We start from the raw sequence: 27,993 nt of genomic DNA, 5'->3' as shown, positions 1-27,993 counted from the left end.
TTCTTTTTAAAGACAGGTTCTCTCTCTGGAGTGTGGTGGCATGATTGTAGCTCTCTGCAGCCTCAATCTCCTGGGCTCAAGTTATCCTCCTGCTTCATCCTCCCAAGTAGCTGGGACTACAGGTGTGTGCCACCATTCCTGGCTAATTTTTAAAAATTATTTTGTAGAGACAGGGTCTTACAATATTTCCCAGAGTGGTCTTGAACTCCCTGCCTCATGGAATCATCCTGCTTCAGCCTCTGAAAGTGCTAGGATTATAGGCATGAGCCATTTATGCCCAGCCAGTTTTCTTTTTTCTAATTGGAGCTTGGCAAGTAGAGGGAAAGATACTAGGGAAGTAGCTTTAGTTTTGAGTAGGTGTCAGTAGCTAACTGAAGAAAAAGCAAAATGAAATAGGTAGTAGAAATGAGAAAGGGAGAGAGGGAAGAAGAAAAAAATATGGATGTTGGAAAGTAGTTGTATGTCTCTCTGGATAGCTCAGAAGTATCAGGTGTGGTTATTGCCTCAGTTGGCTTTTGTAAGCATTAAAAAGCCAGGGGCGATTTCAACTACCATTTCTGACCATCATCAACCACAAATTTTAGGCAATTTGTTAAAATTGTTTAAAAATGTTGTTAATAGTTGTTGGGTACCTGGAAGACTTCAGAGAAAGTAATCACTTTTGTATATATTATTAATTGTATATAATAGAAATTAAATTCTTTGGGATGTACAGATAAGATACCAAGCTATGTGAAGCATAGCTGTTACCCAAGTCATGTCCCTTTGAAATACTTGGAATTTGAAGAACAGGACAAGCAGCTTATGTTATAACTAATTTGCGAGCAATATATGGCAAGATAGTCTTTTCCTATTTTCTAAATTCTGAGTGCGTTGAAAGTTGAAAGCAAAAGACAAAAGCTTCCTTTGTTCATGGCCCATATTCCAGTATATTTTTCTGAAACTGCCAATATCTTCTGATTAGTACTTTCATTTTTTTATTTGGTTACCAAACACTATTGTTGGTATTATTTCTATATAAAAGGTTTTAAGAAAACTGTAGTATGATTTTCTTAAGAAAAAAGACATGATTGTAAGCTAAAATATGCCTTCAGTTTTGTGTGCTACAAATTGAGGGAGATTGAGAATATTTTAAATCAAGGGCATACATTGAGTAAAAGCTTATGACTTTGGATGGATTTGAAACATGATTAAATGACACAGTACATAAAAGTCCTGAGTCAAGTGAATTCTAATGGGAGAAATAAAGACTATATAAAAATTGAACCTCTGTTTTGAAAACAAATCTTTCCAGGAAGTGGTAGTGGGGTCAAGAGAAATTGTTAGAACAATAAAATGAGCACACATGACCTTCCTTTCCTATAAAAATATGAACCAGAAAACTCCCTCATGATTTCCTCATGTTACTTAGAATAGTGTGTATTTCAGAACTTTTCCATTTAATATTTTTGGATCACAGTTGTCTTTAAGTAACTGAAACTGAGGATGGGGGGAAGGGATGCTTAAAACCTTAGATAGTACCAAACCCTATATATATTATGTTTTTTTCTATCTATATACAGCTATGATAAAGTTCATAAATTAGGCACAGTAAGAGATTAATAATGTTAAATTGGACCAATTATAACAATATATTGTAATAAAAGCTATGTTAAATATGGTCTCCCTCTCAAAATATCTTTACTGTACTGATTATGTGAGATGATAAAATGCCTACATGATAAGATCATGTGAGGTGAATGACATAGGCATTGTAACGTACCTGGTATTAGGCTACTGCTGACCTTCTGCCAATACCTCAGGAGAATATTTTGCTTGGGGTGATCCTGGATCATCGAGCCATGATGTCAGGATCAGATGATATCTATCCATGGTGAATGGGAGAGTAACATATACAGCGTGGATACACTGGACGAAGAGATGATTCACTGCCTGGCAGGATGGAATGAGATTTCCTCATGTTATTTAGAATAGTGTGTATTTCTGAACTTTTCCATTTAATATTTTTGGGCCACAGTTGACTGTAAGTAACAAACTGAGGATGGGGGAGAAGGAAGGACTACAGTAAATACAAGTTTATAATACCTCATCAAAAACTCAACAAAAAATTTCTATTTAAAACTGAAAAAAATTAGTGGTGATGGTAGGAGCAGGTGGTAGGCATGGTAAGAGACAAAGATTTAAAGCACCTTAAGGCAGTTATGGGCAAAAGCCTTTATTCTATTAATTGGCCAATTCTTCTGTAAATCCTCTTCACTCTCTTCCTCCTTCTCCCTCTTCACTAAGTAGCTTTATTCAAGAATCTTAGAAGCAGATGTGCTATCCAATTTGATGGTGCACTACAAATTTCTAACAGTTTGTAAAGTGACATCTCACTGTTTAATTTACTCAGAACCTTCTTCCCTTCCTTTATTACTTTGCTAGGGCTGCTGTAACAAAGTATAGCACACTAGGTGGCTTAAACAATGAAATTTATTATCTCACATTTCTTGAGCCTGGAAGTCCAAGCTCAAGGTGTTGGCAGAGCTGGTTGCATCTGAAGGCCATGAGAGAGAATCTGGCTCATGCCTCTAGCCTAGCTTCTGGTGATTTGGGGCCAGTTTTTGGCATTTCTTGTCTTGTAGAAGCATCATTCCAATCTCTGCCTTTATCTATACATGGCGTTCTCTTTGTGTGTGTGGTTGTCACCAAATTTACCCTTTTTATAAGGACATCAGTCAGATTACGGCCTACCCTAATGACATCATTTTAACTTGATTACCTCTATAAAGACATTATCTCCAAATAAGGTTGGATTCTGAGGCAATGTTGATTAGGACTTCAACATACAATTTTTGAGGGATACATAAAACTTAACACTTCCCTATTTGATGTGGTTTGAATGCTCATGTTGAAATGTGATTCCCAGTGTTGGAGGTGGGCCCTGGTGGGAGGTGATTGGATCATGGGGGCAAATCCTTCATGAATTAAGGTTTAGCACTATCCCCTTGGTGATGAGTGAGTTCTTGCTCAGTTTACATGAGATCTGGTTGTTTAAAAGAATCCGGGACCTCCCCCTTCTATCTCTTCTTCCCACTCTCACCATGCGACATACTTGCTCCCCATCACCTTCCAGCATGATTGTAAGCTTCCCGAGGTCTCACCAGAAGCAGATGCCAGCACTGTGCTTCATATAAAGCCTGCAGAAGCCCAGCCTCAGATTTTTTATCGTAATTCAAAAACAAACTGTTTTCCCCTTTTCACTTCTCAACTAGCAGTGATAATATACTTTGCAATTACATTTTCCAATTTTGCAATTAATCAATAGGTTTTTTTTTTTATTTAACAGGCTTTTTTAAAAAAAAGTATAAGGGGAGTAATTTTTATTAATCTGTATTTGTTGAATTACAGTCATGGACTTGGAAATGCTCTGGTGAGATATGACTAACAGAAAGGGAACAGTATCTGCAAGTTAGTTTACATTTTGGAGTTTATGAATTGTATAAAGCTTAGAGAAGACAAATATTCAGAGAAGGGTGAATGTACGTAAGATCTGGGTTAAAAAAATAGTGTAAGACCATTCCAAGTTCAGGAATACCTGACATGAGCATTTAGAGTAAATCTTAGAGACGGAAATCTAAAATAAGGAGATGGGCCTGAGTTTATAGAGTTCTGAGCAATGACAGCAACCTTTTAGGAAGTCCACCACTTAATACTTCTTGATTTGGGGCATATTAATTACTCTGTATCTCAGTTTCTCTGCTGGTAATGTGGGGTTGTTGGAATTAAATAATCTGTGAAAAAGAGCCCACTGCTTAGTATGTAATAGGGTTTTCTGTTTTAAATTTAAAATAATAGGCTGGACGCGATGGCTCACACCTACAACTGCAGCACTTTGGGAGGCCAAGGTGGGCAGATCACTTGAGGTCAGGAGTTTGAGACCAGCCTGGCCAACATGGTAAAATCTTATCTCTACTAAAAATACAAAAATTAGCCAGGCATGGTGGCAACACCTGTAATCCCGGCTACTCAGGAGACTGAGGCAGGAGAATCGCTTGAACCCAGGAGGCGAAGGTTGCTGTGAGCCAAGTTTGCGCCACTAAACTCCAGCCTGGGTGACAGAGCAAGTCTGTCTCAAAAAAACAAAACAAAAATGTTGAATAATAATAAATTACTGGATTTTCTATTATTTTAAATTCACCATTACCTATGGAAATTGTTGCACCTATCTTGATCTAAGGAGGTGAGGCCTTGAATAAAATTGTGGTAATTATTTGTAGTGAATAAAGGGCAAGTGGATATTTCAAAGGAAGAATCAAAAGAAATGTTTCCTCAGTAACTGACCCTAATGAGTTGGAGATATGTGAGCTCTCTGACCAAGAATTAAAAGTAGTAAAGAGATTCAGGGAACTCCAAGATAACACAGAAAAGCAATTCAGAAACTTATTAGATAAATGTAACAAATATTTAAATGTTAAACAAATCTTGGAACTGAGAAATACATTTGCTAAACTGAAAAATTCAGCAGAGTGGATCAAGCAGAATAATCAGAGAACTCGGACCATTTGAAAATACACAGAGGAGAAAAAAGAAAAGAGTGAAAATCATTGAAGATCACCTTTTGGGAGTAAAGATATCTGAGGGGAACAAATCACCTAGAAGATATAGAAAATTACCTCCAAAGACCAAATCTAAGAATTATTGGTGTTCCAGAGGGAGTTGAGCAAGAGCAGGGGTAGAAAACTTATTCGAATAAATAATAACAAAACTTGAGAAAGAGATAAATATCCAGGTACTGGAAGGTTAGGGATCACCAAACAGATTCAGTGCAAAAAAGATTACCACAAGGCATGTAATAATCAAACTCTCAAAGGTCAGGGACAAAGAGAATACTAAAAGCAGCAAAATAAGCAAATAACATAAAGGAGTTCCAGTTCATCTGGCAACAGACTTCTCAACAGAAACCATATAGGCCAGGAGGGGTGCAATGACATTTTCAAAGTGCTGAATGAAAAAAAAATCTGTCATCCAAGTATACTGGAACCAGAAGTAATCCTTCAAATATAAAGGAGAGATATGTCCTTTCCCAGACTACCACCAAATCCATCTTACAAGAAATGCTGAAGGAAGTTCTGCAATCTGCAAGAAAAAAAACACTAACCATGCAGAAAAAAACCCTGATACATTTGAAGATATAAAATCCACTGGTAAAATTAAGTACACAGACAAATCCAGAATATGCTAGTATTGTAATTTTGGTGGGCAGTTTATTTATAACTCTAGTATAAAGCCCAAAAGTCAACTCTATCAAAAACAGTAATAGCTACAGCAACCTGTTAAGAGGTAGGCAATAAAAAATAGGTAAATTGAGATAACTAAAAGTCAAAATATGTGGGACATGGAGTTAAAGTATACAAGTTTTGTGGGGTTTTTTTCCACTTTTTTTGTGATCTAAGTTGTCATCTTAAAATAACATTTTTTTGTAAACCTCATGGTAATCTTACACAACAGTCTGTAATAGATTTATTAAAAATGAAAAGCAACTAATTAAAACATACAATGAGAAAAAATCATTAACCCATAAAGGAAGACAGGAAGAAAGAGAGGACTTACAAAACAACCATAAAACAAGCAAAAAAATGGCAGTACTTATCAAATAACAACTCTGAATGTAAACAGATTCAGTTTTCCAGTGAAAAGGCATAGAATGGCTGAATGGATATGAAACAAAGTATATTCTGCCACTTCACCTATGAGGATGCACATGGTGAAAGTGATGGGGTGGAAAAAGATATTCCATGTAGCTGGAAACCAAAAAAGAACAGAAGTAGCTATACTTAGATCAGATAAAATTGACTACAAATCAAAGACTGAAAAGAGACAAAGAAGGTCACTATATAATGATAAACAGATCAATTCAGAAAGAGGATATAACATTACAAATATCTCTGCATCCAACACCGGAGGTCCCAAACACATAAAGCAAACATTAATAGATCTAAAGGGAGAAATGGACAATAATATGGTAATAGTAGGGTACTGGAACTCCCTGTGCTCGGTAATGAACAGATCATCCAGAGAGAGAATCAACGAAGAAGCATTGGAGTGAAACTGAAAATTAGGCTGAAAAATGTGTCTGATGGAGCAATATTGGTTGCTCTGGAGCCTCCAGAACTGAAAAAGAGCTGCAAGTGTGTGCTGCTATGAACATCTTTCCAGAGCCTTTTCTGCACAGCTGGTATTGGCATCATACCAAAAGCAGTGTTTATCAAACTAGAGATTAAAAATCAAAATTCATTTTTGCGATAATGACAAATGCCCTGGACCTAACACACATGCACTCGTGTGAGACAAGGCCCGTAGGTATCCTCACCTTCCCTCTCCCAGCTCTAGTTAATTTTGAATAATTGTGTATTGTCAGAAAAGTGATCAGTATTAGTTTTTGTTTTGTTGTCCCAAAAAATTTTTTTATTTTTTAATTTTTTGTTTAAAAGCAAGGCATGCTGTGTTGACTGTATAACAGACTAATTTGAATTGTTAAAACTGCTCCCTGGTTCTATTCTGGAGAGTAATCTGGGACATTTTAGTGAGTTTTTCCCCCTCTTTTTTGGGAGGGGGAGTATGGGAGGGGTTTGATTTTTAGTCTTGTTTATTTAAATTAACCAATGGATAGCCCTTAAGGGGAGGAGGACAGATTGATTCCACATTTCCACTTCTTAGATCTCATTTAGAAAACATGTTCTCAATCTAGTGCCCTTAGGAAGAAGTATAGTAAATGCTTCATTTAATAAAGTGCTACTTTTTGAAAGTTTCTCTCTACCCTTGAATAGATCCAGTATTTGATGATACTCATGAAAGTGTGTGGAACCTGTCTTGTCCCTCCTCTTTTCTAGTATGCACTATATATGTGACTGTGACTTTCAAAGACATTTGTTTGCCATTTCCTGATTTGGGGGGAAATTAATTCCTAACTTCGTTCATTAATAAATGAAGAAAAGTATTGCACCTTTGAAATACACTAACTGGATTGAGTATGTAATTTTTTTTTTGAGATGGAGTCTCGCTCTGTCACCAGGTTGGAGTGCAGTGGCACCATCTTGGCTCACTGCAACCTCCACCTCCCGGGTTCAAGCAATTCTCCTGCCTCAGCCTCCCCAGTAGCTGGGACTACAGGTGCATGCCACCACACCTGGCTAGTTTTTCTATTTTTAGTAGAGATGGGGTTGCACCATGTTGGCCAGGATGGTCTCAATCTCTTGACCTCATGATCCGCCTGCCTCGGCCTCCCAGAATATGTAATTTAAAATAAATTTTTCTGTCAGTCATTGTCTTATATCCTTAGCATAGATTTGCAACTCAGTAATATATTTTATTCCTAGAATGAAGGTGGAGACCTGGTATGTACAGAAAATATGAGAGGTGGTGCTAGAAGACGTCTATGGAATGATCCACATCCTTTCAAGTTATGAGACTGAAGGCCTAATCCATTAAGAAGCTGGGGGTGAGGTGAGGGTGAGGAGAACACTTAACAACATTGGGAATAGTCAGGGAATCCCCTTATTTCTGTTTCGCATATGAGGAACCCTAGAGCAGCCAGATGAGGCTCTCTAGTTTAATAAAATCATGGAAAGAGTCTTAAGAAGGCTCTTCTTAAGTGTTAATAGGGATTTATCAGCTTGTTTTTGTTTCAGTTCCCAATTTCTAAAAATGTTTAGGTAATCTTTTCCTTTCCCCAATCCTAATTCTTATAGATTCGTTAGTGTTGAACCAATGATTTCTCATGTCTCAACTCTTTATATATGCATTCTTTCCAGATGTATTACATTTAAAAAGCCCTATGCATACACACATACACACACACCAGACTGAACCATGAAGAAATAGAAAGCCTCAATAAACCAATAATGAGTTAAAGAAAAAAAAGTCTCCCATCAATAAATAAAAAATAAGCCCAGGACCTGATCACTGCTGAATTCTACTCAGCATTTCAAGAACTAACACCAGTTCTACTCAAACTGTTCAAAAAGATTGAAGAGGAGAGAAAACATCCAAACCCATTTATGAAGCCAGAATTCCCCTGATACCAAAACCAGACAAGGACAGAATGAAACAAGAAAACTATATAGGCCACTATCACTATATAGGCCAATATCACTAATGAACATACATGTAAAAATTCTCAACAAATTTTGAGATACTGGCAAACCAAATTCAACAATATGTTAAAGGCTGGGTTCAGTGATTCATGCCTGTAATCCCAGCACTTTGGGAGGCTGAAGCAGGAAGACCACTTGAGGTCAGGAGTTCAAGACCAGCCTGGCCAACTTGGCGAAAACCCATCTCTACTAAAATACAAAAATCAGCTGGGCATGGTGGTTCATGCCTATAATCCCAGCTACTTGGGAGGCTGAGGCAGGAGAATCGCTTAAACCCGGGAGGTGGAGGTTGCAGTGAGCCAAGATCACGCCATTGCACTCTAGCCTGGGTGACAGAGCAAAACTCTTTCTCAAAACAAAACATTATAAAGATCACTCACCATAATCAAGTGGGATTCATTACAGGGATGCAAGGATGGTTCAATACATGCAAATCAATAAATGTGATACACCACATTAACAGAACCAAGAACAAAAACCATATGATTATTTAAATAGATACTAAACAAGCACTTGATAAAATTCACATCCCCTTTTGATTAAAAAAAAAAAAAACCTCATCAAATTGGGTATAGAAGGAACATACCTCAAAATAATAAAGGCCATATATGACAAACCCATAGCTAACATCATACTGAACAGGGAGATACCGAAGGCCTTTCCTCTAAGATCTAGAACATGACAAGGATTCCCACTTTCACCACTTTTATTCTATATAGTACTGGAAGTCCTAGCCAGTACAATTACACAAAGGAAGGAAAGAGCATCTAAATTGGAAAAGAAGAAGTTGAGTTAGCCTTGTTTACAGATGATATGATGTTTTACTTAGAAAAATCCACCAAAAAACTATTAGAACTAATAAACAAATTTAGTAAAGATGCAATATACAAAGTTAACATACAAAAATCAGTAGCATGTATATAAGCCAAAAGCAAATGATTGAAAAAGAAATGAAGAATGGAATTTTATTTATAATAGCTCCAAAGAATATAAAACACCTAGCAATTAATTTAACTGAAGATGTGAAAGATCCATACAAGGAAAACTATAAAACACTGATGAAAGAAATTGAAGAGGACACACAAAAAAATTGGAAAGATATTCCATGTTCATGGATTGAAAAATTAATATTGTGAACATGAGACTAACCACCGCTATTGACAGATTCAGTGCAATCCCTATCAAAATACTAGTGGCATTTTTCACAGAAATTTAAAAAAATTCTGAAATTTATATGAAACCACAAAAGACCCTGAATAGCCAAAGCAATCCTGAGCAAAAAGACCACAGCTGGAGACATCACACTATCTGACTTCAAAATTTACTATAAAGGCATAGTAACCAAAACAGCATGGTACTGGCTTAAAAAACAGACACAGAGGCCAATGGAACAGAATCAAGAACCCAGATATAAACCCACGCATTTACAGCCAATTCATCTTTGACAAAGGCACCAAGAACATATAATGGGGAAAGGACAGTCTTTTTAATAAATGATGCCGGAAAATTGGATATTCATATGTTGAAGAATGAAACTAGACCTGTATCTCTCACAATATACAAAAATCAAATATAAATGGATTAAAGACTTAAACCTAAAACGTGAAACTATGAAACTACTAGAAGAAAACATTGGAGAAACCCTCCAGGACATTGGTCTTGGACACAAGGATTTTTTGTGTAAGACCTTAAAAGCACAATCAATGAAAGCAAAAATAAATAGGATTATATCAAGCTAAAATGCTCTGCACAGCAAGGGAAACAATCAACAAAGTGAAGAGACAACCCACAGAGTGGGAGAAAATATTTGCGATCTACCCATCTGACAAGGGATTAATAACAAGAACATATAAGGAGCTCAAACAACAGCAAACACACATACACACACACACACAAATAACCTGATTAAAATATGGGCAAAAGATCTGAATAATTTCTCAAAAGAAGACATACAAATGGCCAACAGGTATACGAAAAAATGCTGAACATCACTACTCATTAGAGAAATGCAAATCAAAACTACAATATCTCTTCCCAGTTAAAATGACTTTTATCTAAAAGGCAATAATAGATGCTGGCAAGGATGAGGCAAAAGGGAAACTCTTGTACATTGTTGATGGGGATACAAATTAGTACAGCCACTATGGAGAATAGTATAGAGTTTCCAAAAAAGCTAAAAATAGTACTACCATATGATCCAGCAGTTTCACTACTGGGTGTATATCCAAAAGAAAGGAAATCAATATATTGGAAAAACATCATACACTTATGTGTATTGTAGCACTATTCACAATGGTCAAAATATGAAATCAACCTAAATGCCCATCAGTGGATGAATGGATAAGGAAAATGTGCTATATTTACACAATGGAACATTATTCAACTATTACAAAAGAATGAAATCCTCATTTGCAGCAACATGGATGGAACTAGAAGCCATTATGTGAAATAAGCCAAGCACAGAAAGACAAATAACACATGTTTTCACTCATGCGGGACATAAAAAAAAAAATCTCATGAAAATAGAGAGTAGGCTGGTGGTCACCAGAGACCGGGAAGGGTAGGATGGAAGAGGGGTTTGAAAAGAAGTTGATTGGTGGGTACAAATATATGGTTTGATAGAAGAACTGAAAGCTAATGTTAGATCAGTATGTTGACTATAGTTTACAGTAATGTGTTGTATATCTCAAAACAGCTAGAAGAGAATTCAAATGGTTCTAGCATAAAGACAAATATTTAAGGTGATGAATATCCCAAGTACACTGATTTGATCTTTACAAGTTATATGAATATATTATATGATCATATCTACTTCTAAACACTATGTACATCTATCACACATCAGTAAAAAAGGAAAAAAAAAAAAAGCCCTGCTGACATCCTGATTTTAGCCCAGTGTCAGACTTTTGACCTCCAGAATTGTAAGATAATAAATTTATTGTGTTTTAAGCCTTTCAGTTTGTGATAATTTGTCACAGCAGCAATAGAAAGCTAACGCAGTGACCAAATGGGAATATCTGTAGAATTTTGGTGGTGAATGGTACACGGCAGTGAATTTAAGATTTGACTTTCTCCTTAAAGAATCTCTAATGAGAAAAACAGGAAAGACAGGATTGTTAATTGCAGATCTAAATTCTTTTTTTTTTTTTTTTTTTTTTTTTTTTGAGACGGAGTCTCGCTCTGTCACCCAGGCTGGAGTGCAGTGGCCGGATCTCAGCTCACTGCAAGCTCCGCCTCCCGGGTTCGGGCCATTCTCCTGTCTCAGCCTCCCGAGTAGCTGGGACTACAGGCGCCCGCCACTTCGCCCGGCTAAGTTTTTGTATTTTTAGTAGAGACGGGGTTTCACTGTGTTAGCCAGGATGGTCTCGATCTCCTGACCTCGTGATCCGCCCGTCTCGGCCTCCCAAAGTGCTGGGATTACAGGCTTGAGCCACCTCGCCCGGCCTGCAGATCTAAATTCTTATCTAAAGTATTTTTGAGAATTATATTCCAATTATTTAACTACTGAACTCCAACAGGGTATTTAAGTATTCTGTTCCATCTTTGCTATGCCAGAGGCAGGCATTTTAGACCCCAGCTTGAACAGTAAGTCTAGGAATAGGGTTGTCTTTCCTTCCTTTTTGTGCTGTGATTTTTTAAATTATTGTAATCAATTGTCTGTACCTCCCAGCTCAAGTCCTCTAATCAGGCAGCATTCATCAGTGATTGGGAAATAAGTTATAAAATGATTTTGTACATAGTTATTTGATTCAATTCAGCTTTATAGATGAGAGAACTGAAGTTCAGAGGAAATAAGTGATTATCCTTTGTCACATTGCTATTATCCATCTGCTATTGCCAGAGCTGGCCTGGAGCCCAGAAATCTTTTCACCACCCAGTGCTATCTTTCTTCCTCATTATTACATTTCCCGGTCTGGCCTTGGGATTGGATTGCTTCTGGCCTTAGATAACCTTATCTATCCTCTAAAGCAGTATCACACATAAGAAGGAGGTAGCAGTGGAGTGATAGTAGCCTCTCTACCCTCCCTTTTAAAAAAGTCTCTGACAAATAGTCTCATTGTTACTAGAGCAACACAAAATGGAAAATGCTAATAGCAAACATATAGTCATTATGTGTCAGACACTGTTGTAGCCATCTCTATAGTAATTCATTTAATCCTCATCACAATTTTCTGATGTAGATATACTGTTACGGATGAGACCTTGAGGCACAAAGGGGTTACCTCACTTGCCCAAGGTTATACTTACTTGGGATGGGTGCCATCCTTTTGTATAAACTATGATACTTTTTCTCCTTTTTATTTTGAAAAATTTCTAAGATACAGAGAATTTGAAGGAATAGTACAAGAAACACCCATAAACGTATTCTTCATGAATCAGTTATACACTTTGCCACATTTTATATCCATTTGTGTGTGTGTGTGTGTGTGTGTGTGTGATCATTTCGAAGTAGTAGGCATCACAACACTTCAGCATCTTTTATTTTTTAAAAACTCAGATCATTGCTATTTAGGACTTTGGAATCCTTTAGTTTAATTCAAATATTCATTCACTAATGCAGGACTTCACATTCGAGAGAAGCCAACAGAGAAAGGGACAGGACAGTAGAAATTGTGTGGGAGAGTAAAATTAGTTCAAATATCTAATAGCTAGCTATATATTCCGTACTTTAGCTATATTAGGTCCCTCAATTTTCAAGACAACAGTATGATGTGGGTGATCTTATCTCCATTTTAACAGATAACCTCCAGACATAGAGAGATAACTTGCCCAGGGCCACCCAATCAATACACAGCAAAGCCCCATACAAATCTGGGCTGTTTGGTTCTAGACTTTGAGCTCTTTTCTACTTTGTGCCTAGATAAACCTTTGAGAGGAAAAAAAAATCCAGATTTAAGAATTTTTGCTAACCTTCTTACGGGCAAGTCACCTTCACTGGGGAATATTTACTTAGGTACCCAACTCAAAACTACTTTTAGTTTTGTTTCGTTTGGCCTTTTTTTTTCTTTAACCGATAACCCAATTCTAGACAGAACATAAGGTGCAAGAGAAATCCGGGGAGGTGGAGGGGGAAAAAGGGAAAGGCAGGAGGTGGTCGCAGGATGTTGCCTGCGGCTGGCGGCCCAGTGGATTCTGGGAATTGTAGTCCCAGCCATCCAGGGCATTACCGTTCAGGGCCACGGGAGAACCTGACTGCGCTCCCAGAAGCCTCCGGTGTGCCTCTCTGGGAACGCACTTCCTGGGACGCTGAGAGGGAGACGCTCCAAGAGGCTCCTCAGTGTGGGCGAGTAAAATGCCCTGCGTGTGAGAAGCAGGTAGGTGTGGTCAAGATGTTCCGATTTCTGGGTCTTTTGCATAAGTAACTGAGGATTTTATGTAAAATAGCTAAATCCAGGGGAATCGGGAGCATTGGAAAACGCTGACCACATCTGTGGATGTGAAAATTGAGTAGGTATTTGATAAGGCTTTAAAAAATTATTTTGTACACAGGAGTATGGAAATGTCGAGGTGTGTTGCCGGAACCGCCAAGGGCTGGGAGCTTTGCTGGCGCGGGTTTGTGGGGGAGCCCAAGCTGCTATTTTTGAATAACCAGCTGATGCTGGTTGTGTAATGATGACCTGCTTGCGGTTCAAACCCACTCAGTGTTGCAGGGATGGGCTAGCTCTGAGAGCGTTAACAGTCGCTGTTGCGGTCTCTCTCCATTGGCTGTAAATAGTAGGGCATTTTTTTCTTTCTGCCAGGTCTGCGTCTACTAAGCACAGGGCTCTTCGAAAAGAGGGAGGAGGAGAGGAGGCGGAGGGGGGCGGAGGGGGATGCGGATTGCCCTGGGAGCTTGTTTTGCTTTTCTGTAAGTTCTATGTTCCCGGCCTTGTGAGGGGCCCATAGCCACGGGAAAGGTCAGACTTGGTGACCTCACTTAAAATGATTGCCCAAGGAGTCTATGTGTGTTATTTAATTGTAAAGCGATTTCCTCTGACTTTGGAGTGAGGAATTATGCTTGATATCAACTCAAGAAACACATTTGGGGTGGGGGAGGGGTTGGGACTGGACCCCACAGGACTGGACTGAAATCTCCGAGCAGCCAGTTGTAGAGAGCATTCTACATAATGATCATAATAGGGCTAGTGATGAACGCCTCAATCCAGGAAACTCTCAGGCGCACATAATAATGAGTTTCCATTCTCATCTTACCTGTTTGAGATAAATGGTATTTGAAGAGGAAGTGACTAATGTTTAAAGTAGATATATAGAAGCATCTTCAAATGGCAGGTTGAGCCATTGGTGAAACTATTTTTTTTAAGCATTCTAGTTGCAAATTTCAGGATGCAGAATTCAGATCAATTTTGTCTGGTCTTGTTGTCAGTGTCCTTTTTTAAAATTTAAAAGAAAATTTCTTTTGCTTCCAAGACAACTGCACAATCTTCCCCACCTTATCCTTTCACCGTAGTCATGAAAATGATCTAAAGCATTCATTAAATATCAATCATATATTCCCAAGACAGCAAAGTGTTTTTCATCCCCATTTCTCCTATATTCTCGTCACAAAATGAGTTAATTTTTTCCTTCTATTTCTATGTATTTTTCTATATTCTATATATTTCTCATATATAATGCATGAATTAAGGAATAAACAGCCTTTTAATTTTTATTTTTGTATTATTTGAGACAGATCATTGCTGTCATCCAGGCTGGAGTGCAGTGGCATGATCATGACTCACTGTGGCCTCAAACTCCTGGGCTCAAGTGATCCTCCCAGGTCAGCCTCCCAAGAAGCTGGGACAACAGGTGTGCACCATCACACCTGGCTAATTATTATTATTATTATTTATTTTATTTTTTTTTTTTGAGCCAGAGTCTCCCTCTGTCGCCCATGCTGGAGTGCAGTGGTGCAATCTCGGCTCACTGTAACCTCCGCCTCCCAGGTTCAAGCAGTTCTTGTGCCTTAGCCTCCCAAGTAACTGGGACTATAGGCATGAGCCACCATGCCCGGCTAATTTTTGTATTTTTAGGACAGATGGGGTTTTGCCATGTTGGCCAGGCTGGTCTTGAACTCCGGCTCAAGTGATCATCCTGCCTCAGCTTCCGAAAGTGTTGGAATTACAGGTGTAAGCCGCTGCACCCCTGCTCAACTGCCTTTTTAAAAAATTTACTATCTGCCCTTTTTAGTATAACATTTCATTGGTTTTGGGTGATTACTAATCATTTCTTCTAATTCATGGGAATTCAAGCAGAGCTTTTAGAGAAGTACTGTGTTAATTTGAAGTATTTTTCCTATTTCTTTAGGCTCAGATTATTGCTACTGTGTATTCAGATCTGCATGTTTATCTTCTAAGCTGAATAAAGTTGTTTTGGAACTGTCGGGTACCTCAAAGGGTAAGTACGTCCTTTAATTATATCTTATTTCCCTCCCTCCTGCTACCATGTCTGCCAACAATGACTCTTTTTTTTCCTCTTGTTCAACAAAATAAATGTATAGGACAGACCTCTCTTGTGAGTGCAATGATTGATGACTTACAGTTTCTCAGAAAACCCAAATTATAGGTAGAAGGAACTCTCAATGTTACCATCAAGAATTAAGTTAGGGCTGAGCATGGTGGCTCAGCCCTGTAATCTCAGCACTTTAAGAGGCTGAGGTGGAAGGATCCCTTGAGCCTGGGAGTTTGAGACCATCCTGGGCAACATAACGAGATCCTGTTTGTATGAGAAAGTTTTAAAAAATACCTCACACCAGTTAGAATGGCAATCATAAAAAAGTCAGGAAACAACAGATGCTGGAGAGGATGTGGAGAAATAGGAACACTTTTACACTGTTGGTGGGATTGTAAACTAGTTCAACCATTATGGAAAACAGTATGGCGATTCCTCAAGGATCTAGAACTAGAAGTACCATATGACCCAGCCATACCATTACTGGGTATATACCCAAAGGATTATAAATCATGCTGCTATAAAGACACATGCACACGTATGTTCATTGCAGCACTATTCACAATAGCAAAGACTTGGAATCATTCCAAATGTCCATCAGTGACAGACTGGATTAAGAAAATGTGGCACATATACACCATGGAATACTATGCAGCCATAAAAAAGAATGAGTTTGGGTCCTTTGTAGGGACATGGATGCAGATGGAAACCATCATTCTCAGCAAACTATTGCAAGAACAGAAAACCAAACACTGCATGTTCTCACTCATAGGTGGGAACTGAACAATGAGATCACTTGGACTCGGGAACGGGAACATCACACACTGGGGCCTATTATGGGGAGGGGGGAGAGGGGAGGGATTGCATTAGGAGTTATACCTGAGGTAAATGACGAATTGATGGGTGCTAACGAGTTGATGGGTGCAGCACACCAACATGGCACAAGTATACATATGTAACAAACCTGCACGTTATGCACATGTACCCTAGAACTTAAAGTATAATAATAATTAAAAAAAAAAAAAATTAGCCAGGTGTGGTTGCACATGCCTATAGCCCCAGCTACTCTGGAAGCTGAGGTGGGAGGATTGCTTGAGCCTGGGTGGTCGAGGCTGCAGTGAGCCATGATTGCACCACTGCACTCCAGCCTGGGTAAGAAAGCAAGACCCTGTCTCAAAAAAATAGAAGCCAGCTGCTATTAGACATATGTACTCTTGTAACTCTCTTGTAACTATAACTCAGAATTGTGCCTGGAAAAAATAGTGCAGGGTCTATGAGATCTGTGACTTCCTAAAGCTCTCAGCCACTGTTCCTGCTCCAGCCTTCTTTAAATTCTATTCAAAACCACAGAAAATATATACTTTGAAAATATTTTTATTTGAAATTATGTCTTTGATAACAATTGTGTACCAAATTTTATCTTCTTTTCTAAAAGTCATGGTGGAACAGAGGGTCAAATGACAAATCTGAAGTGGTTATTTGAAATAGAGTCTATATTTGATTTAGTCAGTGTCTCCAAAGAGAATGTTCTGTCCTTCTTATTATATGACTATAACCTATAACCATCTGTGGTCATTTGCTGAGGGTCCAGAAGAAAAGTATGTTTCTAGTTGAAAAAAGTAAATAAGCCTGCTAATAATCATTACTGAACTTACATTTCTGACCGTATTCTGGTTTACAAAGGACTTTGCTATTCATGATTTTACTACTTTGTGGTATACTTTACAGATGAAAAATTTGAGGTTCAGAGGACATAAGTGACTTGTCCAGTTTGTAAATGATAGGTTCTGAGTGGTATTCAGGTCTTTGGTCTCCTGGACAACAATACCAAGCAGCTTCCTAGATGGAAACAACAAACACACTTAGGTGTATGTACGACGTAGCTCAAAGCTGTCATCCAGCTAGTACTCATGACTGCTTGTCAGATTTGTTAAAGTGTTCTTAGCCTGGCACATTTTCCACAGTCCCTAATTAGGGATTTTCACATGGCAAAAAGATGTTTTTTTCTCCATTAAAAAATATATATATTGTTTAGCTTTACTAAATATTAATTTGATATATTAACCACTCTTAAGAGAAGTATGTCTAATTCATGACATACCTGTTAAGTTGAAAACAGAAGAATCAACACCGGAACAATGGACTTTTTGTTTTTGAAATGGAGTCTTGGGGTTTCATCATATTGGCCAGGCTGGTCTGGAACTCCTGACCTTGTGATCTGCCTGCCTCGGCCTCCTAAAGTTCTGGGATTACAGGCACGAGCCACCGCGCCCAGCCAGGAATAATTGACTTTCAAAACATTGTTGAAGTTAGCCAGCGTTGCTAAACCTAGATATGTATTCCTAGAAGCATAGTCTGCATGTAGGTACCTAAGGATGGCCTCGTCTTTGCTAAGCACAGGTTTCTGGGGGAAGAAAATGAATGTTGTTTTGTAAAATGGGAGAGTCTTTTGGCCAAAAAGGAGAAGGCAGGGGCACAGTCTAGAAGCAGTCTGGATGTATCAGAATGCAGGGTGGTGTGAATTGTCCCAAATGAAGCGAATGGAACTGAGACTAAATTTCTGTGTGTATTCTGACTAGAGTTATACAGAACCTCCATTTGTTTGCTCATTCATTCAGAAAATAATTGAGTGCCTTTTATGTGCCAGTATAGGACACAGTGAACAAAACAAAGGGATCTCTGTCCTGGAATTCACAGTCTGATGGGAAAGAAAACAACACTGAACAAGGAATTATAAGAACGATCACTGCTACAGAAGAAAAAGTGCAAAAATGCTACCACAGCATATAACCAGGGGTGGGGGGAGGTTTAGGGCAAGCCTCCCTGGATACTAGAAGAATGAGTAAATATTAGCCAAGCAAATAATAGGTTGGAATTAAGAAAGTTCTAGGAGAAAGACCATGAGGGAAGGCCCTTAACCGAATTAGAAAGCGAAAAATTTGGGAAGTTAAAAGAAAGGTGATGTGGCTGCATAGACTGTAGTGTGTAGGGTGGAAGAGTGGCACATAAGAAGGTTGAGAATTTGGTAGGAATCAGGTGGTGTAAGCTATGGGGAGGATTGGAAACTTTAGAGACTTTATTCTGTGGGAAATGGGAACTTATTGAATGGTAAGAAATGGAATGGCGGATGAGGTTTGCATTTGAAAAAAAATTATTGTGGATTAAAACTAAATGACACAGGACAAGAGTAGTCTTTTTACCCTTGCAAGTATGAACAAATCCTAATCTGGAAGTCAGCATTATCTTTGTTTTAAAACATCAAACGTATTCTTTCCCCAAACTATCCGATAAAATTTTACTTTAGGCATGCTGGCTTACTTTTGTAATCCCAGCCCTTTGAAAGGCTGAGGTTGGGGAATTGCTTGAGCCCAAGAAGTCAAGACCAGCCTGGGCAACATAGCAAGACCCCATCTCTACAGAAAACCTAAAAGTTAGCCTGGCATGGTGGCATGCACCTGTAATCCCAGCTACTCAGGAGGCTGAGGCAGGAGGATTACTTGAGCCCAGGATCTCAGCTCACTGAAATCTAGTGAGCTGTGATCATGCCCTGCACTCCAGCTTGGGTGATAGAGTAAGACCCTGTCTTAAAATAAATTACTTTCTCTTTCTCGTTGGATATATAACTTATCAAACCATAAGCATGTGAAATTAAGAACAGGGCATAAAAGCGAAGTAGCCAAAAGAAGCTACAAGGAGCTAGACATTAATTCCAGCATCAGGCCAAAATTTAGCTTAAGAATTAAGCTAAAGGTTAATAGTACTTCCCTTCTGAGAAAGTGCCATGGTATCCTTGTTGACTCTGTATAGATAGGCCTTTGTCCATCCCTGAGATCTGAGCTAAAAATGCTTCATCAAAGGCAATTTCAGAGAACCAATATAATATTTGTATTGATTTGATGCAGATTACAGTTAAGAGCACTTCATACTGAAATATATATTGCCCCACCTCTCTTCATTAATGTCATTTGATAGTCTATAGGCTAAGAATTATAGGAATTTATTTTTCTTAATAATTAATTTTCTTTTTTTTTTTGGTAGAGATTGGGTCTTGCTATGTTGCCCAAGCTGGTCTCAAACTCCTGGGCTCAAGCTATCCTCCCACCTTAGCCTCCCCAAGTGCTGGGATTACAGGCATGAGCCACAGCACCTGGCCTGGAATTTATTAATAATAGAGTTATACATCCTGATCTTGTTTCTCACTCCATTTACATTTCAGGAATCAGTGTTACAGGGCAGTTTGATTGGAGAAATCTCAATTACATTGAAATTCCAATTATTTCTATACTACTTCTGTTTTTTGTTGCTGTTTGTTTGTTTTGAGACAGAGTCTCGTGCTCTGTCGCCCAGGCTGGAGTGCAGTGGTGTGATCTAGGCTCACTGCAACCGCTACCTCCCGGGTTCAAGCGATTCTCCTGCCTCAGCCTCTTGAGTAGCTGGGATAATAGGTACGTGCCACCATGCCTGGCTAGTTTTTGTGTTTTTATTAGAGACGGGGTTTTACCATGTTGACCAGGCTGGTCTCAAACTCCTGACCTTAAGTAACCTGCCCGCCTTGGCCTCCCAAAGTGCTGGGATTGCAGGCATGAGCCAATTCGCCCAGGCAGTATACTGCTTCTGAAAGCAAGAAGGAATTGTGATTGCATTAGGACTTTGAGTGGGTTATCTGAAGACTTCTGAAGCTTGAGAGAAACAGAGGGAACCTTTTTCTTATGTCTTCACAACTTTAATCAAATCCTTATTCTCCTTCATTTCTCAGCCTTTAACTCCTGGCTGATAAATTTTTATGAATAGGTACCTTATTCACTTTGCTTAACACCTAACAATAATCACTTGATATGTAGTAATTATACAGTTGATTCACCACCAGCACTTTAAGTTTACATAAAACAGCTGTTTCTTTCCACAAGCCTGTCTGTAGACACATTGGGGGCAAGGTTCAGGTCTCAGTGGTCTTGGTATTTTTCCAGGGCCTAAGTTTACATAAAACAACTGTTTTTTTCCACAAGTCTGTCTATAGACACATTGGGAGCAAGGTCCAGGTCTCAGTGGTCTTGGTGTTTTTCCAGGGCCTAACAGAGTGTTTTGTGTATGCTAGACACTCAGCACGATGTAAGTACTTGTTGAATAAATGATTGCTTCTTACTAATAACTACTTCCTTGTACAGTTCTTCATTACCAGTGGCCCACCTTTGTGAGTTACTGGGGTCTTTGTACAGAGCCCACTACTCGTTTATTCAAATAATCCTAGAATCACTTGTGTGCCAGGCACACAAGTTGTATGGGGGAGATAGGTGAATAAGCAAAGACCACCAGAGAGCTGTATCCTAGAGTTTGGCATCTCTAGTAGCTTTTTCCAGTGCAAACATTCTCAAATCTGTACTAGTTTCCATTGCTGTACTGAGGTGTTTGGTTGCCACAATTAAGCAAGACAACTTTTTCCCAGTTTGCATGGAAAAAAATACTGTAATTTGTCTCTCCCTTTCATAAAATTTTCTTAAACAATTGCTACTTCTAATAATATTGACAGAAGGTAACATAATAAATAGTAAACTAATACTAATGGAAAAACTTAGAACTAACCATGTTTAACTTGAGAGCTTTAAAAATGGTTACTTGTGATTAAACTCTGATTTTATATTGTACATTTATATATGCTTTGTATATATTTGAATATATATGTATGTACACATAGGCATTTTTTTGGTTAGTAAAATTATTCTGGCTGGGCGCAGTTGCTCATACCTATAATCCCAGGTTGTCATTTCAGCACTTTTGGAGGCCAAGGCAGGAAGATTGCTTGAGGCCAGGAGTTAGAGACCAGCCTGGCCAACATGGTGAAACCAGTTCTCTAAAAGAAGGAAAAAAAGAACGGGAAGAAGAATTGGGGGGGGTGGAAGGAGGGAGGAGGGCTGGTTCACACCTGTAATCTCAGTACTTTGGGAGGCTGACGCTGGTGGATTGCTTGAGCACAGTTTGAGACCAGCCTAGGCAACATGACAAAACCCTGCCTCTACAAAAAAACAAAAAACAAAAATTAACATAGTGACATGTGCCTATGGTCCCAGCTACTCAGGAGGCTGAGGTCGGAGGATTGCTTGAGCCTGGGGGGTCAAGGCTGCAGTGAGCCATGATTGTGTCACTGCACTCTAGCCTGGGCAACAGGGTAAGACTTGTTTCAAAAAAAAAAAAAAAGAAGAAAAAAAAGAAAAAATTATTCCTGTATTATATGACTAGATTAAATATGCAAATAACATTGTTTTCTAAAGAACATTGTGCCCTTCCACTGGAATTCATGAGAATCACATTCTAAGCCAGCTTCCTAGCATTTTGGTCATAATTGTCTTTCTGATCCTAAAAACTTAGAAACAAAACTTCACCATCCCAGCAGATAATATTTGATTCTGCAAAGGATGATGGAACTGTATACAGAAATAAAAATTATTCTCAACCTTGCCCCTTCATCATGCTCTGACCAAAAAAAGTAAACCTTATTGAAGTAGTCTGCTCTATTTCCTCATAGTAGATATTATAGAAGGCAGAGAAAAAACATTTGAGTCCTGCTTCGAGAGTGAATATCAGACCCTTGAGGAAATTAAAGCTGAATATAATGCAAGCTTTTTATAGTTTGTCATATACAGAAAAAGAACATGGCCTTTTAATTTGTAATGAAAGTCCTGGTGACTGTTTTTCTTATAATAGCATTAATAGAAATAGGTTGTCATTACTTGAAAAACGTTTGCATTCATCTTATATGAACAGTAGTAGTAATAACCAACAAGTGCTGTAGATTTCCCTGAAAAGCACTTGGGTCATCTTGAATCAACAAGGAAGTAATTAAGCAGAATAATTTCAGGTACCAATGTTCTTATCTTTTCATTTGACTGACTCATTGGAGATGAGCTCATTTACTTTTTATAATTTCCTCATGTGCCTAGTACATAGGAATGAGATCAGTTTGATTTTTCTTATTTAACATTCATTCAATGAAAGTTCTTTGAACTGCTCTGATGTGCTTGGCATCACATCAGATGCCAAGTGATGAGCTGGGTCACTGAACGCTAAGAAGTAGTTAACACTTGGCGTAGCATTTATTATGTCCTAGACATGTTTTAAGCACTCAACATTATATTATCTCATTGAACCCATAGAACAACCCTGCGAGGTTGGCACTGTTATTCTTTCCATTTCACAGATGAAGAAAATGAGGCACAGGGAAGTTCTGAATCTGGCCCAAGGTCAGTGAGCTAGTAAGTGAGGAGATGGGGATTAGAATTCAAGCAGCCTTGCTAAGAGTTGACTCTCAACCATTCCCCTGTTCTGTACTGCTTCTTTCCCTACACCTTTGCCTTTTATGAGCCACCTTCACCCCTGCTGCATGAGCATTTGAGGCTGAATTTGTGGTGTTTGTAGCTAACTGATGATTGATGAGTGCGCCCTTGCTATATGAGTGCCTGACATATACAGAGTGCTTGATATATGTGTTTTGAAAGAACGATTATTGACAAACAAGAAGATTGAAGGTGTAATTGTAAGAGATTTTAACATTATCTTGGTTGTTTTTTAATTCTGAAGAAAAATACTGATGACTAAAGATTTTAGTTGCTCCATTACCCAGTCAGTAATAACCAAATGTGTGTGTACCTGTGCTCTGAGGTCACACACACCTGCATGTATATACATTTGTATTGTACGGAGAGGAAATGGGAGAGACTTTCCCTCTTTGCATTGACATTTCATCATTAAATGTTTTGCCAGTTGGCACCACCCTTCCTGCTCTGTTCTGCTATTGTCCCCTCACGATTTATCCTCTTGTGTGTCACCCCCTAGTCTGACTGACAGCACTCCACAAGCTTGCCTGCCATGGGCTGTCGGGATGTCCACGCAGCCACAGTCCTTTCCTTCCTATGTGGAATCGCCTCAGTAGCAGGCCTCTTTGCAGGGACTCTGCTTCCCAACTGGAGAAAATTACGATTGATCACATTCAACAGAAACGAGAAGAACCTGACTGTTTACACAGGCCTGTGGGTGAAATGTGCCCGGTATGACGGGAGCAGTGACTGCCTGATGTACGACACTACTTGGTACTCATCAGTTGACCAGCTGGACCTGCGTGTCCTCCAGTTTGCCCTACCCCTCAGCATGTTGATCGCCATGGGTGCCCTGCTGCTCTGCCTGATTGGAATGTGCAACACTGCCTTCAGGTCCTCGGTGCCCAACATCAAACTGGCCAAGTGTCTGGTCAATAGTGCAGGTTGCCACCTGGTGGCTGGGCTGCTATTTTTCCTGGCAGGTACTGTGAGCCTCTCCCCATCTATCTGGGTCATCTTTTATAACATCCATCTGAACAAGAAGTTTGAGCCAGTCTTTTCATTTGACTATGCAGTGTATGTCACTATTGCTAGTGCTGGGGGCCTGTTTATGACTTCCCTTATACTGTTTATTTGGTATTGTACATGCAAATCTTTGCCTTCTCCTTTCTGGCAACCACTGTACTCCCATCCACCCAGTATGCATACTTACTCACAGCCCTATTCAGCACGCTCTCGCCTCTCTGCCATTGAAATTGACATTCCAGTAGTTTCACACACCACTTAATGGGGAAATAGTTAATTGTTAAAGAAAACTTCTTGTAGCCTCACATTCCCCTTGTGCAAGGAGCTCTTTTGGACCTATATACATTTTCCTTTGTTTTTGACCAATCAATGAAGCCAAATTTGTATGTCCTGGTAGAATGAAGTGCTGCTAGTTTTTATGAGAAGTACATTATATTAAATGTGAATTTTTTTATTTTGCTTCTTATACTGGAAGGAATTTTAGCCTTCATATTGATATCTAATTAATTATTTAAGTGGAAGAGGCCTGCATCACAATTGAGGTAATTTAGAGCAACATGTTAAAGAATCATGGTTAGCAGAAGCTGTTGCATACAATCTTCATGAATATTTCAGTGTGTATTTTTCTTTTTCTATAATACCTTTAACTGCAAAGAAAAGGCAGTTTCAAATATAAGAAATTTATTTCAGGTAAGGGTAATATTTTAATAATAGTCAATAATCTAGCTTAAGGCTGTAACTCTTCTCTCTCGGGGCTAATTGTATGAATAGGTGTCAGTATATTGAAGATTACTTTCTTTTGTGACTTTCTTCTACCTCATGCCAGTGTTTAAAAGTAAAATGTATTTTAAATGATGTTAGACTAAGACCACCATTCTAAATATCACCTACTTATGAATAACATATAATACTTTTTAACATTAATGATTCCATAAATTGTGTTATTGGGATTAGAATGTGCTTTATGACAGGTTAGTGTTTCCTCTGAGGCAGAAAACCCTTTTTTGGAGATATCATCCATCAAGCAGTACTCATGCCCGTATACAATCTCTTAGTGGCTAAGAGAAGTAAATAAAAGGGCCATAATCATTTGTTCTCTTTCAGACATAATTTAGTAGGGGACAAGAAGTCTGTTCTTCAGTGACTACAATAGAGATTTACTCTGGTGACTGCCTTTTGAGTTATGGGTGATGTAAGGTATGGCTTTACCATAACCTTGATTCATTCACCCTTGATTCATTTCCCACCCCTGTCACTGATTATTTCCTTGAGCATATATCTCTGCCTAACACTTTAGTAGGTGCTATAGAGGATATATGAAAAGTATGAGATCTGGTCCCATCCAGTAAGACATTTTAATAGAGAAGATCAAAATGTTACCTGATGGTTGGGGAATAGTCTGACTTCATTGGCAGTTGGCCTTAACTTCTTAATCATTGATCCAGGAATGTTTCAACCAGAGGCACAACTTTCTGGCAGACAGACAAATTGTACAACACCAACAATATCCTGGACCTTGAAATTCTGTTTACTTCAGTCCATTGTATCCTTAAGGCACCTGTGCTAGCCTAGATTTTGTAATAGCATTGATTTATGAGAATGGGCAAAAGTGGTAGAGAAATTGTTCCCTCTCCACTTCTGAAAGTATGATGATGTATTAAGGATGGAGGAGTTATTTTTGATGAAGTAACAATTAGATGAAAACCATGTTAAAACTGAGATGAACACTTAGAAATTCAGGGATATTGGGTCTTTAGCCTTATGAATTTGAGCTGCTTATTTAATTAGTGTGATTTGCTACATATTAGTACTATATTCATAAGGATTTTTTATTAACCATTACAGATTTTACAAACAGCTAGTTATATGGTAAACAGATTATTATGCCTTTTTGCAATTCTGAATATGATTCTAGTATTTGTGTAGATGTATTTGGTACTTTTTCCCCTAATTCCAACACTAGTTTATATATATATAGCAAATAAATCTAGTTGTATACATTTTTAAATGCTGTCAGTAGAAAGCACACAAGGTTATGATTTTTTAAATTACTAGCTTCTGATTTCTTTCACTTCTGATCCTTTTCATTTTTCTTAGCTGTAGCTGAGTCTTGATCATTTTAAGACAACGATGAGTAGAATTTTGAGATTAATATTAATTTTCCCTTTTTGTTAATTTCAGTCCCCTCTCACTATGCTTTTGTCCAGAATGATCAAGAATTCTACCATCCCTTGGGTCATTGTGTATAAACAATGTTAAATAAAGGTAGACTCAGTCATTAACATATTAGACAGTTTTTTTAGTCCATGAGATTGTAAATATAAACGTTAACTTTCCTATAAGAATCTTTTGGCTTTGTGTTCTATAGCCTCAAATTGGTATTTATTATGGATTCACTAGACAAACAGCTGTTTCCTTATCGTCTTTTTTCTTTAGTGTTTCTGATTTGCTATCAGTAGCTATTTTTAAAGCCATCAAAGGAAAATAATTATTTACAGTTTTTGAAGTCACTTTTGAGCCCTCATCAAGCTCTCATTGTGATGGGAGGGATACCTTTTTGTTGTTAAAAGCCTATTAATGTTAAAGGCCTTTTATGGAAACCAACTTGGAAAACCACCTTAAATGTGGATGTATCAGATTTGGTTTATCCAGCCATGGGAGAGAAAACCTAAGTTTACTTTACTTGTACATACACACTACAATGGATAGTATGTTTGCTGTAAACTACAATGTAAAACCTCAATAAAAGTGCACTGTACTTCTTGATGTTTATTAAAAGATGTATTTTTACAAGTTTCTGCTTCTGTTTTTTTCCTCAGTGTTTTAAGGTGAAATATTTTGAGAAATGTTTCTCAGATGTATGTAAATTGAAAAAGACATTTCCATTTAAAGCCCTAAAATGTATGAACTCGAAGGCCAGGTGCAGTGGCTCACGCCTGTAATCCCAGCACTTTTGGAGGCCAAGGCAGGCGGATCACTTGAGGTCAGACACTTGAGATCATCCTGGCCAACGTGGTAAAACGCTGTCTCTACTAAAAATACAAAAAATTAGCCAGGCATGGTGGTGTGCGCCTGTAATCCCAGCTACTCAAGTGGCTGAGGCACGAAAATTGCTTGAACATGGGAGATGAAGGTTGCAGTGAGTTGAGATCATGCCACTGCATTCCAGCCTGGGTGACAGGGAGTTTGTTTCAGAAAAGGAACTAGAAAGGAATTGGAAAACATGGAACTATTATTCCACAAGTGCCAAGACACTGTATCCATTTCTAAGAGTAGTCCCAGTGGTCCTGTGGTCCTAATAGTTCACTGGGCTTTTTTTTTTTTTTTCTTCTTTTCTTTCTTTTTTTTTTAAGCAGTCCGCAAAGAAACAATTTGTGGGCCAGACTGCCTCATCAATGGAGTTTTCTCAGCCTATGATCTTAGAGACTGGGAGTTCAGTTCTCAAACAGTTAAGTAGAGGGAACTTTCCATACTCATCAAAGCTCGAGGTTACCAGGAGAAGTGACAGTCATGTCACCTCAACATTTCTGAAACCTGTGATGAACGTATAGTTTTGGATTACACCTGTGTTGGGGCAGTTCTTACATACACTTCTCACTGAAACCTGTGGCTCTATTGGTTAGATGGCCGAGCCATATGTTGCACTGGAAATCAGAAGCTACTTCAAGCTGGGTTACACTAAAGCACAACAGTCCAGAGTGGACTTATTCTGCCAAAAAGTGAGGAAATGCTCAAAGAATTGTGGGAGCTTATCAAATTTCACAGGCTCCAGATTGAAGGTGCTCCCATTAGCTAAATCTGGGACAATCTGAATATCAAAATAAATGATAGTAATGGGTTATAACTCATTGAATAAAATACAAATCCACATGTCCATGCTGATATAAATATGGAAGAAAGAAAAGTTCTTTCTTATAGTAAAATACCAAATAAGAAGTAGAGAAAAAAATGAGAAAAACATCAATGGGGTTAAAACTAATTGACTGAATTTTGTATGAGAGGCAAGATATTTACTTAGTCTCAAAGTACAAAATGGCTTATTAATTTCAGAGAGGAAAATAACTTCATAGTGGATAAACTTGGCAACCTTAGCTGAG

The 27,993-nt window shown here is 38.4% G+C and overlaps 2 protein-coding genes and 1 long non-coding RNA gene across 9 annotated transcripts in view; all 3 read left to right on the top strand.

Moving 5' to 3' along the window:
- The first annotated feature begins 9 nt into the window (after positions 1-9).
- LOC141409900 (uncharacterized) lies at positions 10-9,130 on the top strand. The gene is made up of 2 exons (XR_012432706.1): positions 10-122; positions 7,359-9,130. It is a non-coding gene; the product is annotated as an uncharacterized lncRNA (long non-coding RNA).
- A 4,231-nt stretch (positions 9,131-13,361) lies between these two features.
- Positions 13,362-26,689, top strand: CLDN12 (claudin 12). Its single transcript, XM_005550263.3, has 3 exons — positions 13,362-13,450; positions 15,420-15,509; positions 23,391-26,689. The coding sequence occupies exon 3, from the start codon at positions 23,424-23,426 to the stop codon at positions 24,156-24,158; it is 735 nt and encodes a 244-aa protein (XP_005550320.1). The 5' UTR covers positions 13,362-13,450; positions 15,420-15,509; positions 23,391-23,423; the 3' UTR covers positions 24,159-26,689.
- The window catches only part of CDK14 (cyclin dependent kinase 14), a 790,403-nt gene continuing 775,771 nt past the window's right edge, over positions 13,362-27,993 (top strand). For 5 of the 7 annotated variants that reach the window (XM_045387589.2, XM_065542367.1, XM_065542363.1 and 2 more), the window contains exons 1-2: positions 13,362-13,450; positions 15,420-15,509. The gene's annotated coding sequence lies outside the window, so the exon portion shown is untranslated. Of the gene's footprint in view, positions 13,584-15,419; positions 15,510-27,993 lie in introns of all 7 variants that reach the window. The other 2 variants (XM_045387590.2, XM_065542365.1) reach the window with 1 other exon arrangement.

Source organism: Macaca fascicularis, chromosome 3, assembly GCF_037993035.2.
Source record: "Macaca fascicularis isolate 582-1 chromosome 3, T2T-MFA8v1.1".
Classification (NCBI taxonomy): domain Eukaryota; kingdom Metazoa; phylum Chordata; class Mammalia; order Primates; family Cercopithecidae; genus Macaca; species Macaca fascicularis.
The sequence above is the reverse complement of the archived record's forward strand: the minus strand, read 5'-3'. Positions and strand labels throughout refer to the sequence as shown.